The sequence below is a fragment of the Mustela putorius genome, unplaced genomic scaffold (genome assembly GCF_011764305.1).
Source record: "Mustela putorius furo isolate JIRA1106 unplaced genomic scaffold, ASM1176430v1.1 tig00000174_pilon_pilon_pilon, whole genome shotgun sequence".
NCBI lineage: Eukaryota > Metazoa > Chordata > Mammalia > Carnivora > Mustelidae > Mustela > Mustela putorius.
Genome location: NW_025421304.1, coordinates 31,521,062 through 31,537,038, shown reverse-complemented (window position 1 = coordinate 31,537,038; position 15,977 = coordinate 31,521,062). Strand labels below are relative to the sequence as shown.

The 15,977-nt window shown below is 50.0% G+C and overlaps 1 protein-coding gene across 5 annotated transcripts in view; it reads right to left on the bottom strand.

The window, feature by feature from the left end:
• Positions 1-15,977, bottom strand: part of HYDIN (HYDIN axonemal central pair apparatus protein) — a 386,960-nt gene that overhangs the window by 89,185 nt on the left and 281,798 nt on the right. For all 5 annotated transcript variants that reach the window (XM_045076288.1, XM_045076287.1, XM_045076290.1 and 2 more), the window contains 5 exons: positions 14,071-14,241; positions 9,421-9,635; positions 6,082-6,219; positions 3,804-3,987; positions 1,304-1,445 (listed from right to left, as the gene is read on the bottom strand). In XM_045076288.1, coding sequence (XP_044932223.1) covers positions 1,304-1,445; positions 3,804-3,987; positions 6,082-6,219; positions 9,421-9,635; positions 14,071-14,241 — 850 coding nt within the window. The remainder of the gene's footprint in view (positions 1-1,303; positions 1,446-3,803; positions 3,988-6,081; positions 6,220-9,420; positions 9,636-14,070; positions 14,242-15,977) is intronic.

Genomic DNA, 15,977 nt, shown 5'->3' with positions numbered 1-15,977 from the left:
CGAGCCCCGTGTCAGGCTCCGTGCTCAGCAGGGCAGTGGTGGGGGGGGGGGTGGGGGGTGTCTGCTGGAGACTCTCTCTCTCCCTCTCCCTCTGCCTTTTCCCCTGCCCTTGTGCGTGCTTTCTCTTTCTCTCTCTTTCGCTGAAATGAATAAATAAGCAATTCAGATGAGGCCCGGCTTCCGACACGGTCGTGTCTGATGTTCAGACAACAAGAGATCGTATTTTCAACAGCAGTCCCTAATGGCTAGCTTAGGGCCATGGCGCTGAATCTGAAAGCTGCATTCCTCCTCTCTCTCTCTCTAAGTGCACCTTGAAGTGAATTCCTGAAAGCAACGACCTGGACGAGAAAGAAAAGACCTTCCTTTGGAATCCCAAAGCCAGGCTTTTTATACCCCTGGAGAACCAGGCATTTTTACAAGGGACCATCCAGACGAAGAAATGAGAGCACACTGTGGGGGCGGAGAGCACATAAGAGCTCTCTGGGGGTCAGTGGGAGTAATCTGGAAGTAGAGGAAGAGGAGAGAAGGAGGTTAAATGGAAGGGCAAGTATCTTGGGTCTGTCCCTTCCAATGTTTGGAATTCTACGGAAGATAAGAAATCCGCCCTCTTTCCCTGGCATGTTTGAAGGTCTGAAGGCAGATAAGACATTTATCCTCCGCCTAACCTGTAGCTGAGATAGCCTGAGTCTCCTGGGCCCCAGGTGGTGTGGAGCGGATCCAGTCATTCCTGTGCGGTCCCCAGCGATGGGCACAGAGAGTGGCTGAGAGTCTGCCCAGGGTCTCTGGCAAAGCCCAGGCTGAGGATCAAGTGGGAGAGGCAGCCAGAACTCAGGGGACAGATAACACCACCAAAGGCCATGATGGTGGTTGGGGAAGGAGAAATGGCCGAGTTCTGGGGGCAAGCATTCAGCTCATGTCAAGAGAGTGGCCTCTCAGTCACCAGCTGCGGACAACTGAGCACAGAGGCTGATTGATGAGCTGGACCTAGGGGACAAGTGTCAGGGGAAACTAGGGAGAGCCCCAGGACAGCCCAGGGGCCAGAAGTACCCCCCATTCTGTCATATAACCTCCCCCTAGTCAGACGCCCTCCAGACAGAAGGAAGGAAAGAATGAGAGAAACCCAGGAAGGCTGCCGCAACCAACACCCTCGAAGGGCAACGTGTTTTCCTGCTCTTAGCAGGTCATCCTCTGGGGTCTCCCTTGGTCATGGCTGCTCCCCTGGAAGGTGACCCCAGCCTTCAGGACGGGCTGTGGGTTACTCCCAGGAGAACCACTTCCGCCCTGCCTGGCCCCTGATTCTGACCTCTTCTTCCTCTCGCGGAGGGCCTGCTGAACCTCTCGATTGAACACGGTCTTCTCCTCCTCTGTCATGGCGTCATATTCATCCTCATCAATATTTTGGAGACGCTCCTTCTCTTTCTCAAGTGCCTCCCTGCGTTTGTGCTCTGTGGAGGGAACAAAGACAGGAAGGGGAGGGGAGGGAAGTCCCCAGCCTTGGCTGCGGGGTGCCCCGGTGGCTTTACTCCCTGCCTACACCGACTACAGAGTGGTCCGTGCCAGGGGAAGGGGGCTGGCGCCGGGGCGGCGTGCCTGATCTCTGGTGGGCCTTGCTTCACTCACACGGCTCCAAACCTGGTACCCATCTGGAATAGCAGTTCCAGAGATGCCCCAGTCCCCAGAAGGGTGACTGGGGCCTGGGACCTGGCATGGCAGAGAGGATTTTGCAGGTGTGGTTATGCTAAGGACCCTGAACTGGGGAGACTGTCCTAGATTGTCTGGGTGGGCCCAGTATAGCCACAAAGGTCCTTGTAAGAGGGAGACAGGAGGGTCAGAGTCAGAGAACGAGATGATGGAAGCAGAGGTCAGAAGCAGAGTAGGGGCCGTGAGCTGAGGAAGGCTGGTGGCCTCTGGAAGCTCGAAAAGGCAAGGGAAAGGATTCTCTCCCTAGAGCCTTCAAAGAAACGGAGTCCTGCTGATACCCCGCTTTTAGGACTCCTGACTTCCAGAACTGCAAGACAGTAAGCCTGAGTCGTTGGAAGTCACCAGGTTTGTGGTAAGTTGCCACTGCAGTGATAGGGAAGGAACAGGCCACCTGCTGACTTTATCCATGACAAACATATGCCACCAGAGTCCTCAGGGTGACAGAGCCATTTGCAGACAAAGGGGCACCATCTCCCACACCCTTCAGACTCCAGGTCCAAAAGCGAGGCTTGCTCCCAGCACCAAGGCTCTCGGCCTCTTTTTCACGCTTCACCAGCACAACTTCCTACCTTCTGTTCTTCCGGGTTTGAGCTCTGGGCTCAGAGAGATGTGTCTGGAGATCTTTCTCTGACACTCACCAAGGGACAGAAACAGATAAGAATAATGATTTCTCTTTCCCGGGCTGTGGTGGAGATCAAATAAGTAATCCTGTAAAGCGTTTAGGCTAGTGCCTGGCAGATTCATAAACATTCAGTAAAAATTAGATTTTAATACAATACTATTGTTACTGGATGCTGTCTCAGGACTTCTTCAAAGGCAGAGGAATCTTCAAAGAGAGAGGAGCCCATAATGCAACTGCGAAAAACTTCAGTCCGCAGGTAATTGAGAAAATGAAAGAGATATTTTCTTTTACGTTGGAAATGAGCTTTCTGAAAAACCAGGAAGCTGGAGGTTGGAGCACTGCTGGGGATGCCTGGTCATTCTTCCTAATTTTTCTCTGGTTGAGAATGTAAGGAAGAAGTCTTTGAACTCTGTTTAAGAGCTAAGAGATCTCGTATTTGCAATTATTTCCCTTAATGGAAAAGCATTACGATTTGTGTAGATTTTCCCAGAAGGCAGAGGTAAGGCCAAGTAAGGAAGGGCTGTGATGTGACCAGTGCTGAGGCCAGAGCAGAACTCTGCCTCCCAGGGACCGCGTGGCTTCCTCCCCTGGGGACCAAAATTGGTTACGACTGCTTCTGACTACAGCAGGAACTCAAGCTGACCTTACTTTGTATGTGTGTATATCTATTTTTCAGTCACTGAAAAAATTTTCAAGCCACTGTTGTAGCGACAGAAAATGCAAAGGTTTCAGAATTACACAGACCTTACTAATTTGCTGTGTGATTTAAAAAAAAAAAAGAATTATTTATTTATTTGAGAGAGGGAGAGAGAGCAAGCATGAGTGGGGAGAGAGAGCAGAGGGAGAGGAAGAGAGAGAATCTTAAGTAGACTCCCACTGAGTGCGGAGCCCGACGCGGGGCTCACTCCCATGGCCCTGAGATCATGACCTGAGCCAAAACCAAGAGTCATTTTCCTCATCTGTAAAGGGGGGGACAATGATCTTCAGAGAGCCACTGAGAGGATCAAATAACCCCAGGTGCCATGCCTAGGCGTTTCAGATGTACAGAGTGTTTGCTGCGACGGCTGGACAGAGCCTGCTAAGATGTAGCAACGGGCTCGTGAGGTTTCTCAGCACCTCCAGCTTGGCAAGAAGTGCACAGCTGTCGTAAGCAAAAGCAAGCAGCTAATGAGTCACCTGAGTCAGGTTGGGACCGTACAGTGATGGGGTCCCCTTGGGCTGGCTGTGATTATAGAGGAGATAAAGGGACACACTGTAATATCGGGGGAAAGGGGAATGTGACTATTACGAGAGGAGCCGGCTGGGTTCATCTCTCAGCCTGTCGTCTCTCAACAGGTCACCTGGGTCTGCCAGGTGCCTTACGGGACGGAGGGGAGACATGGTGAATGGAATAGTCCTGGTGGGTCAGCCTGGTGGGGAAGCATTTCACACGGCCCCTGGCTCTGCCAGAGGGACAGCCGAGGAGGGCATGGGGCTTTACCTTCTTGCTCCTTTTTGGCTTTCTCCTGGGCCTTCATGGCTGTGTAATCCTGGGCCATGTTGATAACGTAGATGTGGTCCCGGCAGCCGATGGCCTTCAGAAGGCAGAGAAGAGCCACCGCCATGTTCCGAGCGAAGAGGGTCTCGAGGCTGTCAAACACCACTGCCCGGAAGCAGTCACTCAGCTGAAAGCGCAGAGAGTAGAGATGGTTAGCAGGGCCGCAGTTACCTAGCTCCCTACAGAGAAGGGCTGCTCGTTCCTCTGCGGGCGCTTTCCCTGGGGCTGCAACCAGGTCAGCAGGCCTACCGTGCCCCTGAGGAAAACACCGAGGAGCCACCCTTCCACCTGCTACGTTGTTAGAAAATACAAGAGAAACACCCAAAGAGTTTACCAGTCACGAAGGATCTTCATTATCTGTATTTGCAGAGTGAAAGGTTGATTCTGTCGCTATGGAAATGGGGGAAGCAAGCGGAATGTGAAAGTGAGGGTCTGGGAAGGTGCAGGGGGTGCAGGATGGAAGGTGGAAAGGCAAGATATTCCCACGCACCGAAAAACAGACAGCAAGGGCCGCAGGAGCAGGTGTGCCGTTGGTAGCTTTCCCAGGGTTAGTAACGCTGGAGGCCGGGAAGGAGCTCCATCCCATGAATCACGGAAGAGCGCCCTCTGCTGCACTGATGTGTTACACACGAGCACCCCTGGGCAGAGGCTGATCACAGCTGGGTTTTTTGTTTTTTTTAAAAAAATGATTTCATTTGGGGTGCCTCGGTGGCTCAGTGTGTTAAAGCCTCTGCTTTCGGCTCAGGTCATGATCCCAGGGTCCTAGGATCGAGCCCCACATCGGGCTCTGTGCTCCGCGGAGAGCCTGCTTCCTCTTGCCTACTTATAATCTCTGTCAAATAAATAAAATCTTAAAAAAAAAAAAAGATTTCATTTATTTGAGAGAGAGTAAGAGCAAGTGAGTGAGTATGTATGGGAGGGGCAGAGGCAGAGGGAGAAGCAGGGCCCCCGCTAAGCAAGGAGCCCAATGCAGGGCTCGATCCCAGGATCCTGCGATTATGACCTAAGCCGAAGGCAGACACTTCACCTACTGAGCCACCCGGGTGTCCCATCACTACTGGTTTTTGATGAGGCAAGAATCTTGTGTCAGAATGTAAATCAACTACATCACTAAAGACACCATTTATTGCAACTGCTGTTTTTTTGTTTTGTTTTGTTTTGTTTGTAGCAAGACTGTCAATGAAAGAAGCAGGCAAAATTTCATGTTTCATCCAGGATGGGTGTTTTAAGTAGGTCAGTTCTGTGGGGCCACTTTGGCTGCCCCACGAGATTTAACCCGGGCCCGTGGCACACCTGCACATATACTGGCCCGCCTGGCTCACATCCACTGAAGGGGACAGCACCTTGAGTGCAGTCGCCATTAAACCTGAACACGAGTCATTTCCTCTATTAACACTCCTCTTGGGAAGCTCAGGCCCTGTTTCATTCTATTTAAATGTGCAACTACTATTGTGGCCCAGTTTGAAAAAACCTGGGCAAACGGACAACTCCAGGGCCTGGTGAACAATTTAGCTCTCTGGAAACCATAAGCAGCAAACAGGCTTAAGTGGTACCCTCCCCATTCCTGCTGATCTTGTTTTCTTTTAACTGTACAACACATTCTGAAAAAAAACAATGGAAACAGTTAATGCGTTTCTTGACTTTAAAAGCAATCTGCCATTGTGAAGTAATTCAGAAATGTAAGGAGAGAACTAAAAATCCACTATCCTGTTAAACAAAGATAATCATTTACATGTGCCTTGGGAGTTTTTACTAGGTCTGTATGATACACATTTAGAAATACTTTTATAGAAATGTACTTGTGCTTTATGCATTATTTCATAATCTGCTTTTCTCACTTAATAACATATTGAAGATGATTTTTTATAGAAATTAATGAAGTTCTAACTTTCCGTGACTCCATGAGATGATTTTTACTACGCTACCAGAGGCCTGTATCATGACTGATTTTTTAAAAAAATATGTAACCTGATCACTAGAACTTTAAGGCGTGTGGCTTCAGGCTGCACCAGGGCCCGGGGCTGACCAGGGATGTCAAAGGGACAAGCAAATGGCTGTTGGGGACGAAGAAACCCAACCTTCCTGTACAGAAGAAACCCAACCTTCCTAGATTCTGAGCAGCCGTGGGTGCGCTATGGATCAGAACCTCAGCTCCCAGCACAGGGATGGTGTGGGAGCCCCGTAGCTCTGTGCAGGGGTGGGGCTGGGGGCACGGACCCACCTGGATGCGCTCAGCCAGGATCTGGGTGAGCAGGTCCTCGGGGAGCACACAGCTCACAAGCCCCGTCTCACCTCCGATACTGGGGCTGACGCTGAGCCGGCGCTGCGCGGGCCCCGTTGGGAGGGGGCTGGAGGAAACCTGTGGAGCGGGCGAAGGATCAGGAGTTAGAATCCAGCTTGGTGTCCCAGCAGCTCTCACACGTACAAGCCATGTGACCTCATGGAAATGATGAGATCTCTCTGGGCCCCATTTCCTCATCCGTAATATGGGGATTGCATCGTAGAATGGAAAATTCCTGTCTCTCTTAAAGAATTGCTGCGAGCTTCAGGCAGGACACCATGGAAGCTGCTTTGTGTATGTACTGAACACCCTGAATTTGTTCATTCAAGAAATAGTAATTGAGCACCCACTGTGCACGACGGACCCCTCTAGCACTAGGGATACAACAAAGAAGGCTGGCAATGTTGCTGTCCATGTGGGGCAGACAGAAAAGGACAACGTGAATATACAAATCAACAACAGTCTCAAGGAGTGGCAAGTGCCAGGGTGAACGGCATGAGGTAAAGGGACAGAGGGGCGTGACAGAGTTGGACAAGAACCCGAGTGTGCCTGCTGGGATCTGGGGAGCACACGGGAGCCTTGTGTAACTAGACTAAGTGAGCGATGGGGAAAAGGGCCGGGCTTCATTAAAGTTGAAGACACAGTCAGGTGTGAACATGCAGGGCTTGTAGACCCCAGGGAGGAATTCGGAGTTCATTCCAAGTATTATGGGAAGTTGCTGACATGGTTCAGGCAGACGTGTGATCTGAGTTTTATTTTTGAAAGACCACTGTGCCTGCTGCTTGGGTGACAAGAGTGGAAACAGGAAGGCTAGTTAGTTAGTTAGTTAGTTAGTTAGCAGTTTCCACGCTCCAAGCGGGAGATGATGGTGGCAGGTATGAGGATGGTCATGGTGGAGGTGGGGGGACGTGCTCGGCGCTTTCCTCACATCCCATTCCCCGAGGACTTGGAAGGGAATGTGAAAGAAAGAGGGGCCCCACGAATGACTCCTTGAGTGTTGGCTTGGTCAAGTTGGAAAATGGTAAAGTCAATTATTAAGAAAGGAAAAACTGAGGGAAGAGCTTTTTTTTTGACTTGTTCTATTTTGGGAATGGGCCAGAATCACTTCTCAAACATGTAAATTTTGAGGGGTCTCTAAGTCATCCAGTGTGAGTTTGGATGTATGCACCTGAGCTGGGGAAGAAATTAGGATTGGAAATAGAAATTTGAGGGTTATATGCATACTGAAAATATTTAAGTACTTAGGCCATGAGTTGGATAAGATCACCTATGGAGAAAAGGTAGTTAACAAATGGAGATGACTCAGTTCTAGTCTAGCCCAAAATTCTAAGGATCTGGAGGAGGTGGAGAAGCTGGAGGAGGTGGAGAAGCTGGAGGAGGTGGAGAAGCTGGAGGAGGTGGAGAAGCTGGAGGAGGTGGAGAACCTGGAGGAGAGGAGGGAGTCCTTAATGGGGCAGAAGGAAAGTAGAAGAGTGTGGTGTTCTGATGGCCAGGAAGTGCTTCCAGGAGGAGGAGTTATCAGCTGCTGTGAGGTCACAGGGGATGAGGAGAGAACACTGGCCATGGGATCTGGTAAGATGAATGGCAGTGACCTTGAGAGAAGTGGTCCTTGAGAGGAGCGGTGGTAAGGACAAGGGCCTCCCTGGAATAGGTCAAAGAAAGAATGTGGTGAGGCTGAAGAGGAAGGCCTGTGACGAGTCTTTGGAGGAAGAGCTGTGAAGAGGAGTTGACTGGAGGAGGTAATAGCGGGAGGGTGGTCTGGGGCCTCAGGGCAGTATTTTTAAAGATAGGAGGCATATAACATGCATCGATGCTGATGGGGAGGAGTCACTAGGTAGGGCACAACGCAAGCAGGAGAGAGGGCATGACTGCCGGAATTCAGAGGTCTGTCTCTGGCTGTGTTCAGCCACCCTGCCTCAGGAGGTGGAGAACTGGGTTTACCAGGGCTGAACTTTTGCTTGGAGAGTATGCAGAAGAGGAAGGGGCGAGGGAGAGCCTACAGGGACAGTCACGGATCCCAAACAGGGCAAGAAAACAACCGAAGAGGGGGCAGGCAGTGAAGATCTGGACTGAAGGTTTGCATGGGACCAATTACTTCCTGGAGTAAGTCATCTGGAAAGTTAGAAGATGGTGGTCAGGAAGTAGGAAGTGTAAGGCAGAGGTCCTGGAGTTTATGGGTAATGATGAACCCGTTCTAGAACATGACCATGGCAGTGAGTACCTGAGGAGGTTGTGGAACGGAGAAGTGTGAATGTCAGATTAAATGTCATTCAAAAGACCAGGATTTCCAACAGGTGCTCTCCTATAACATGGTGATTTATAAATAAATGACCTTATATTACAGGTCATATCTTCATTATATGATCTAGTACACATTTCTTCCTACTTGCAACATGACTAAACTCCAGTCATTGGAGAGTTCATGCTTTAGGAGAGCTTTGGAAAACCAAACAGCCAATTCTGGGTGAGGCACTCCAATAAGGCGACTGTTGTCCAAACCCTGAGTCCTGTCACACTGTGGCAGCCACATGGGGGATGGGGTGATCTTGAATAGGTTCTAAGTTCCCTATTTATTGAAAGGGTAGGGGCGCCTGAGTGGCTCAGTGGGTTAAGCTTCTGCCTTCTGCTCAGGTCATGATCTCAGGGTCCTGGGATCAAGCCCCACGTTGGGCTCTCTGCTCAGCGGGGAGCCTGCTTCCTCCTCTCTTTCTGCCTGCCTCTCTGCCTGCTTGTGATCTCTGTCTGTCAAATAAATAAATAAGATCTTTAAAAAGGGGGGGGGTGGGGTCACAATTGGGATTTTCTGGTGCCTTTGATACACTCTCACAGACTCCCGTGCAGCCTCCCCAGCCCCTGCAGTTGAAACGAATGGTTTCATCCTCAGCGTTCCTGTAGGATTAGGCTGAGCCGTAGGAAACTGCTGTTGTTGGCCATTTCATGTGGTTCACCCCAATTCTTTTTCACAAACATCTTTTGTCACCAATCTCATTCTATTGCAGATACGTGTATGTGTGGTCATCTCCCTCATCGGACACTTGGTGCAGCGCGAGCACAGGGATTTTGTTCGTTTATCTCCGCTTTGCGAGCACTCAAGCCAGTGCCTCACATGAAAGTTCTTGCTGAACCCCTGCCAGAGGAGCATGCCTGCCAGCGCCTGCACCATGAGCCTGGAGAGGGCACCCCCAGCCACGATGCCGTGCTGCCAAGGCTGCAGGACGCTGAGGAGGAAGGGCAGGGGGAAGGACCCCAACCCTCTGCCGGGGGAGCCCTGATCTGTACCTGCGGCGTCTCAGGCGCGTGCTGGTGATGCTGCTTCTGAGACCCGGAGCCGTGGCTCTCCGTCTTGCTTTTGGTGATCACCATGCTTCCGCGCAGCGGCTTCGTAGGTTTAACTTCGGGGGTGACCAGCGTGGAATCTGAGGTCAGCTTGCCCAGCGTCTCACTGCTTAGACGTAGTTGTCCCACAGTGGTTTGGCCTGAAGCAGCCTCCTGGGCTACAGAGAGAGAGAGTAGATTTTTATTAAAAATCACCCGAGGAGAGCAAGGAAATGATGGTGAGGATGGCACCACACCCAGTGTGATGGGTGTGACTCTCTTGAGGACCACAAAGCCATCTCTGCCTGCAGCGGTCTGGGAAGGGCTGGGAAAAGAGGCTGCAGGCCCTGAGGCTAGAATGCGGGTTTCTCCAGCGCCCATTGTCCCTGCTGGATCCTGTGTTAGTCGCCCCACCTTCTCTTCCAGTCCCGAGGGCAAGTACTTCTGAAACAGCTGGTGCGCTAGGACCCCAGCACTAAGGTGGGGTGATGCGACTGTGTGCCCAGGCAGCTGCCACGGTTCTCCAGTGCACGGGCAGACTGGGTAAGGTTCATTACTCCTCCGTGACCATATTTCAGCAAATAGGTCCTCAGAACACCCTTGGGAGCTGTCACTGGGCTTACCCCGCTCTATCTTTTCATGTGTCCCCTCTGTCTCTCCCCCAGCAGGTGATTATAGGTACAAGGACTGCATACTGCCCCTGGAGGTGGTGGGGTGGGGGTGGGGGTGGGGGCAGAGGGGCAAAGAGCCTGCAGCCACCAGTAGAGCAACTGCACCAGAGATCTGCAGGCCAGTCCTGCGCTCATCCAGCCCCGTCACCGCCCCCTCCGGCTCTGCCTCGATAACGACTGTGCTGGCCTCCCGCTGCCCGCACCCACTCACCTGCTCCAGAGTACCATCCCCCCCCCCCCCCGCCATGGCTGTGCAGTCTTTTCTGGGCTGTTCTATGGCTCTCAGCTTTCCTGGTCCTTGCCGTCATTCTGCCCTATCTTAAAAAGCCAGTCTTTCATTTCTTTCCAGACATCATCATGACAACCCCCTCTCTTTCCTTCACAGCCCGACTTCGAAAACAGTAGTGTGGACCACATCTGTCAACGGACACATAATATGTATGTAATTTAAACTCTTCTAGTAGCTGCATTAAAAAAGTCCACATGGCTTTTCATGGTGTGTTTTCTTTAACCCTCTATATCCAAAATGTGATTGTTTCAACATGTGAACAACACATAAAATGGTTACTCTGCTATTGTATAGAAGAGCCTTGAACTCATACCACCTCTTCCAACAACCACCCTGGCAGCACACTTCAGTCTGGACTGGTCACATGTCAAGTGGCCAGTGGCTGCAGTGTGGGACAGGCAGGATCGTCCACAGCGAGCAGCGAGTAGAGGTCTGGGTTTAATCCCTCCCTTGAAAGGGCTTTCTCCAAAGCGCCCGGTGACCTCTGAACTGTGAGCCACAGTGGCCCTCTCTCAGGGCTCATGCAGTCTCTGACTACATTCCCTCGCTGATTCGATACATTTTGGGAAGTCTTTACTCTGTGTCTGCTCTGTGCCAGGCACCATGCTAGGGGCTGGGGATACCGCAGCGACGAGAACTCTCACGCATCTCTGCGTCCAGCCGACATTCTGGCGGGGTCGGCAGACAGTAGAATAAGGAAGTCGTGGAAGTGGTATATGAACCGGTGATAGGGCCTAAGAGACAAATGAGTCAGCAATGGTCGCCCAGACCATCGGGGCTCTGAAGCCAGCCTCCCTGACTTCCCTGTGCCCTGCTCTCCTGCCTGCCCAGCCCTCTGAGCCTCCTCACTCTGCCTTCTTGGACTTCCTGGCTTCTCCTTCACCCACTCCTCCTAAAATGTAAGTGTTCCCCAATGTCTCTTTCCATCCCTCTCCTCTTTCTGGAGCTTTCTTTTCTTTTCCTTTTTTTTTTTTTTTTTAAATTTGACAGACAGAGATCACAAGGAGGCAGAGAGGCAGGCAGAGAGAGAGAGAAGGAAGCAGGCTCCCTGCTGAGCAGAGAGCCCGTTGTGGGGCTTGATCCCAGGACCCTGGGATCATGACTTGAGCTGAAGGCAGAGGCTTTAACCCACTGAGTCACCCAGGTGCTCCTTTCTGGAACTTTCTGAGTTGGTTTCCTCTCTTCCAGCAGTTGAACCTCTCATTTTGTTGAGGAAGACTCCCCCAGTTATGTCTTTAGCTTGATATTACCCTCTCAGATTGGAAACTAGAATCCCCAGTGTGTCATGGGACACCAACACAGCTCCAAAGACCTCTGTGAAGTGTAGTTTAGTTGAGAGAAAAGGAAGCAAAAATCTAAGAGAACCAGAATTGTGATTCAGCTTGGAGTTCCCACTGAAGGTAGACTAGGCCACCCCCAAAATACGATGAGCAGAGTTCTGGATATGTCATCTCAGAATATGCTGTTATCTTTTGAGCTGTGGGCACTTGAGCTGTGGGCAAACACAGGAAGAAGACTTCTCTTAACTTCCCTTATCTGCCTAAAGAGAGGCGTCCAAAGGGAACTCCATTGTCCCAAAGCCACACGCTGGCAGTTACATCCACCAGGGATGTACCACGCTATCTACCCTCATCGGTTCTTCTGTGGGTCTACTCATCTTCCCTAAAACTCATTTGCTCTCCCCCACAAGGACTACCTCCCTCCTCTTCTTTCCCCGTGAAGACAGTATTTAATTCAAAATTGTAAGCCAGCTCATTTCTTCCTGAGCATCTCCCGCGTACACATAAGATAAACATGTTAATAAACTGGCTTTTTTCTTTCTTTTTTTTTTTTAAAGATTTTATTTATTTATTTGACAGACAGAGATCACAAGTAGGCAGAGAGGCAGGCAGAGAGAGAGGAGAAAGCAGGCTCCCTGCTGAGCAGGGAGCCCGATGCGGGGCTCGATCCCAGGACCCTGGGATCATGACCTGAGCCAAAGGCAGAGGCTTTAACCTACTGAGCCACCCAGGCGCCACCAAACTTGCTTTTTTCTTATGAATTTTTTATTATAGAGCCAAGTACTCAGAAGGACAGAGAGAAAATTATTTTTCCTCCCTTACATTACTAAAAAGCTATTTCTGTTATCTTCCCGGCAAACACTCCTCTATTTCTCTAAGCATCCCATGCAGAGGTACTAAGAGGAGAGGACACGCCTGAAAGCCCCAGCCACTTTTATCAACAGGTTAGTAGACACGGTACACTATTACAGATGCTGGTTTGTGGGCATCTGGGTGGCTCAGTTGGTTAAGTGTCCGACTTTCAGTTTCAGCTCAGGTCATGATCTTGGGGTCGTGGGATCGAGCCCTGCATTAGACTCCATGCTGGGTGTGGAACCTGCCTGTGATTCTCTCTCCCTCCCCCTCTGCCCTTCCCCCTGCTCTCTTTCTCTCTCAAAAAAAAAAAAGAAAGAAAGAAAGAAAGAAAATGGGGTGCCTGGGTGGCTCAGTGTGTTAAAGCCTCTGCCTTCAGCTCAAATCATGATCCCGGGGTCCTGGGATCAAACCCCGCATCAGGCTCTCTGCTCAGCAGGGAGCCTGCTTCCCTTCCTCTCTCTGCCTGCCTCTCTGCCTACTTGTGATCTCTGTCAAATAAATAAATAAAATCTTAAAAAAGAAAGAAAGAAAGAACTGACGTTATGCTGTTATGAATATTTATATAAAAGTGGTTCCGCTTGGAGCAGTCACTCTACTTCAGTATATTTTCACATTGTCCTGCCTTCTAGGTTCTTAGACAACCCGATAGAACCGGGATTCCCAACCTCTGGTATGTAGGCCACACCGGGCCTTATTACAGTGAGGTCCAAAACTCAATTGATTTTCCTTGCCAGTAAGCCTTCTTCTCCTCCCATGTTTCCTAGTTTGGTAAACAACATCGCTCTTCTCCTGGTTTCCTGACGTTGACTGCCTGGAATGTCGAGAGCCCTCCTTGGGGCGGCTGGCCCACGCCTGTTCATCCTCAGCATGTCCACTGCTCCCTTTATAAGACGTTACAAGGGCTGCTGCTTTTCCACAGTGACTCTCTGGCCGCTTCTCCCCCAGGGTGAAAACCACCTGACCCCTCTGTTCCTTCAAAATAAAACCCAAATTCATAATCCAGGCATCAAGGTCAACTATGATGGGCCTCCGCCCACTTCCCCACCTCTGACTGACTGTCAGCTTCTTGCTTTCTTGGGCTGGAATGTCCTTGTCTTCATCTTTGCCTGTCAACATTCACCTGCTCCTTCAAAGCTCATTTCCACTAAAACTTCCCGAGATCACGCTTGTTGGAACCCAGCCATCCCAAAGTTGCCCTCCTGTCATGTTCTTTCCCTCTACTCTGAACAAACCCCTGTCTGCTTGCCTTCCATGGGCCACCCTCAAAGGTGGAAGCTGCATCCTATGCATTGTCCTGTCCCCGAAAGTGCCAAGTGTGTACCTGTCCCTGGCAGCATGGAGAGATGCAGACACTTGGTGGAGAGAATCCCTCCTCGGCCTCTAAGCTGGCAGCATGCTTTAAGTCAGCCTTCAGCCAGGCGTGGGGGGAGAAGTTCAGTGTGGGACACAAGGATGATGGGAATTAGCAGCAGGGGTGCTGGGCACTTGAGCCCAGCAAGTCAGGGGAAATGGCTCTTACCAGACTCTTCTTCCTTCATGGACTGCTCTATGGCAGCCCTAATGCAGAGCTCCCGGGCCCGGATCCCCGGGATGTTGCTACCGTCGGAGATGGCTTCCAGCACGACAGAGTCAATGTTCAAGCAGGCTGCATTGTAGTATTTGGCCATGTTGACTGCAGTGGCTGATTTTCCTGCAAAAAAGTGTCAGGAGATTGAATTTCCTGGCTCTCAGCAGCTCAGTGTTCTAGACAGAAGAAGCTTCTAGAATGGAGACCACTATAAAGTGATCTCTCCAAGTGCTTTGCCTTTAAGTCTCAAATATGGCCAGATGTGGCAGCTGAAAACAGAGGCAAGACCAGAACCACATGGATTCTGGTTCTCATTCTACCACCAGTGAGCCGTACACAGCGTGATGGCAACACGCAGCCTCTCTGAATTTTCTCCTCAGTTAAAAGGTGATTCATTCATGATCTTTAAAAATTTTGTAGCTCTAAGGGTTCCTGGTGGCTCAGTTGGTTAAACATCTGCCTTCAGCTCAGGTCATGATCTCCTGGTACTGGGATCAAGTCCCCTATCGGGATCCCTGCTCAGTGGGGAGTCTGCTTCTCCCTCTGCCCCTCCTCCCACTCTTGAGTACCCTCTCTTTCTGTCTCTCTCTCAAATAAATAAATAAAATATTAAAAGAATTTTTTTTTTTTTGTAGTTCTACTGTCTTTGATTCTAATGGGAAGATTTTTTGGTTTAAAGAGTAACTTGTGTGGATCTTTTCTCATTTCAAAATGTCTTCTCATTAAAAAGAAAGCAGAAAACACAAATAAACAGGAGAAAAGAAAAAAAAATCCACAATTTGCTCAGCCAGAGATATGACAGTTAGCCTATGGCTACTAAGTATGCATGTACAACTCATGTATTTATATTTCTTACGAAAAAGAAACCTGCTCTGTGGTAGACTGAATAAAGACCCCTCCAAAAGATATCCACATCCAAATGCCCACAGCCTGTGGAAATGTTAACCTTAGGTGGTAAAGCTGCTTTGCAGTTGCAATTAAGTTAAGGATGCTGATACGGGAAATTATCCTCCCTTGTCTGGGTGGGCCCAGGGTAACCCCAAGGGTCCTTCTAGGAGACAAGCAGGAAAGCCAGTCCGAACAGGGGATATGATGGTGAAGCAAAGGAAGAGACACTGGAAGACACTACAATGCTGGTCCCCACCCCCCACAAAATTTATTTATTTATTTGAGAGAGAGAGAGAGAGAGAGATAGGACGAACATGAGCAGGGAAGGTGGAGGGAAAGGGAGAGAATCTCAAACAGACTCTCTGCTGAGCGCTGAGCCCAGTGTGAGGATGATCTCATGACCCTGAGATCAGGACCTGAGCTGAAATCGAGAGTCAGATGCTTAACCGACTGGGCCACCCAGGTGCCCCTATGATGCTGGTTTTCAAGATGGAGGAAGGGGCCCTGAGCCAAGGAATGCAGGTGACATTTCTAGAAGCTACAAAAGACAAGGACATGGATTCTCTCCTATGTGCCTCCAGCGGGAATGCAGCCTTCCTGACACATTTTAGATTTCTGATCTTCAGAAAGGACATCAATTTATATTATTTCAACCTACTAAGTGTGTGGCTGCTTATCACAGCGGCAATAGGAAATTAAGACAGATTGCAAATCCTAAGGATGACATTTTTTTCTCACTTAAAATGATGTATTATGAATATCTTTCTATTCATTCAACATACTTCTACGGCACTTGGAAAAAACTGTGGTGATGAACACACAAAATTTACCATCGTGACCATGGGTACGTGTACGGGTAAGTTACACGTGGTGTAAGTTATACCATTCACACTGTGGTGTGACCGTCACCACAATCGAACTCCAGCACTTTTTCCTCTTCCCACATGGAAACCCTATAGCCACCACACAAT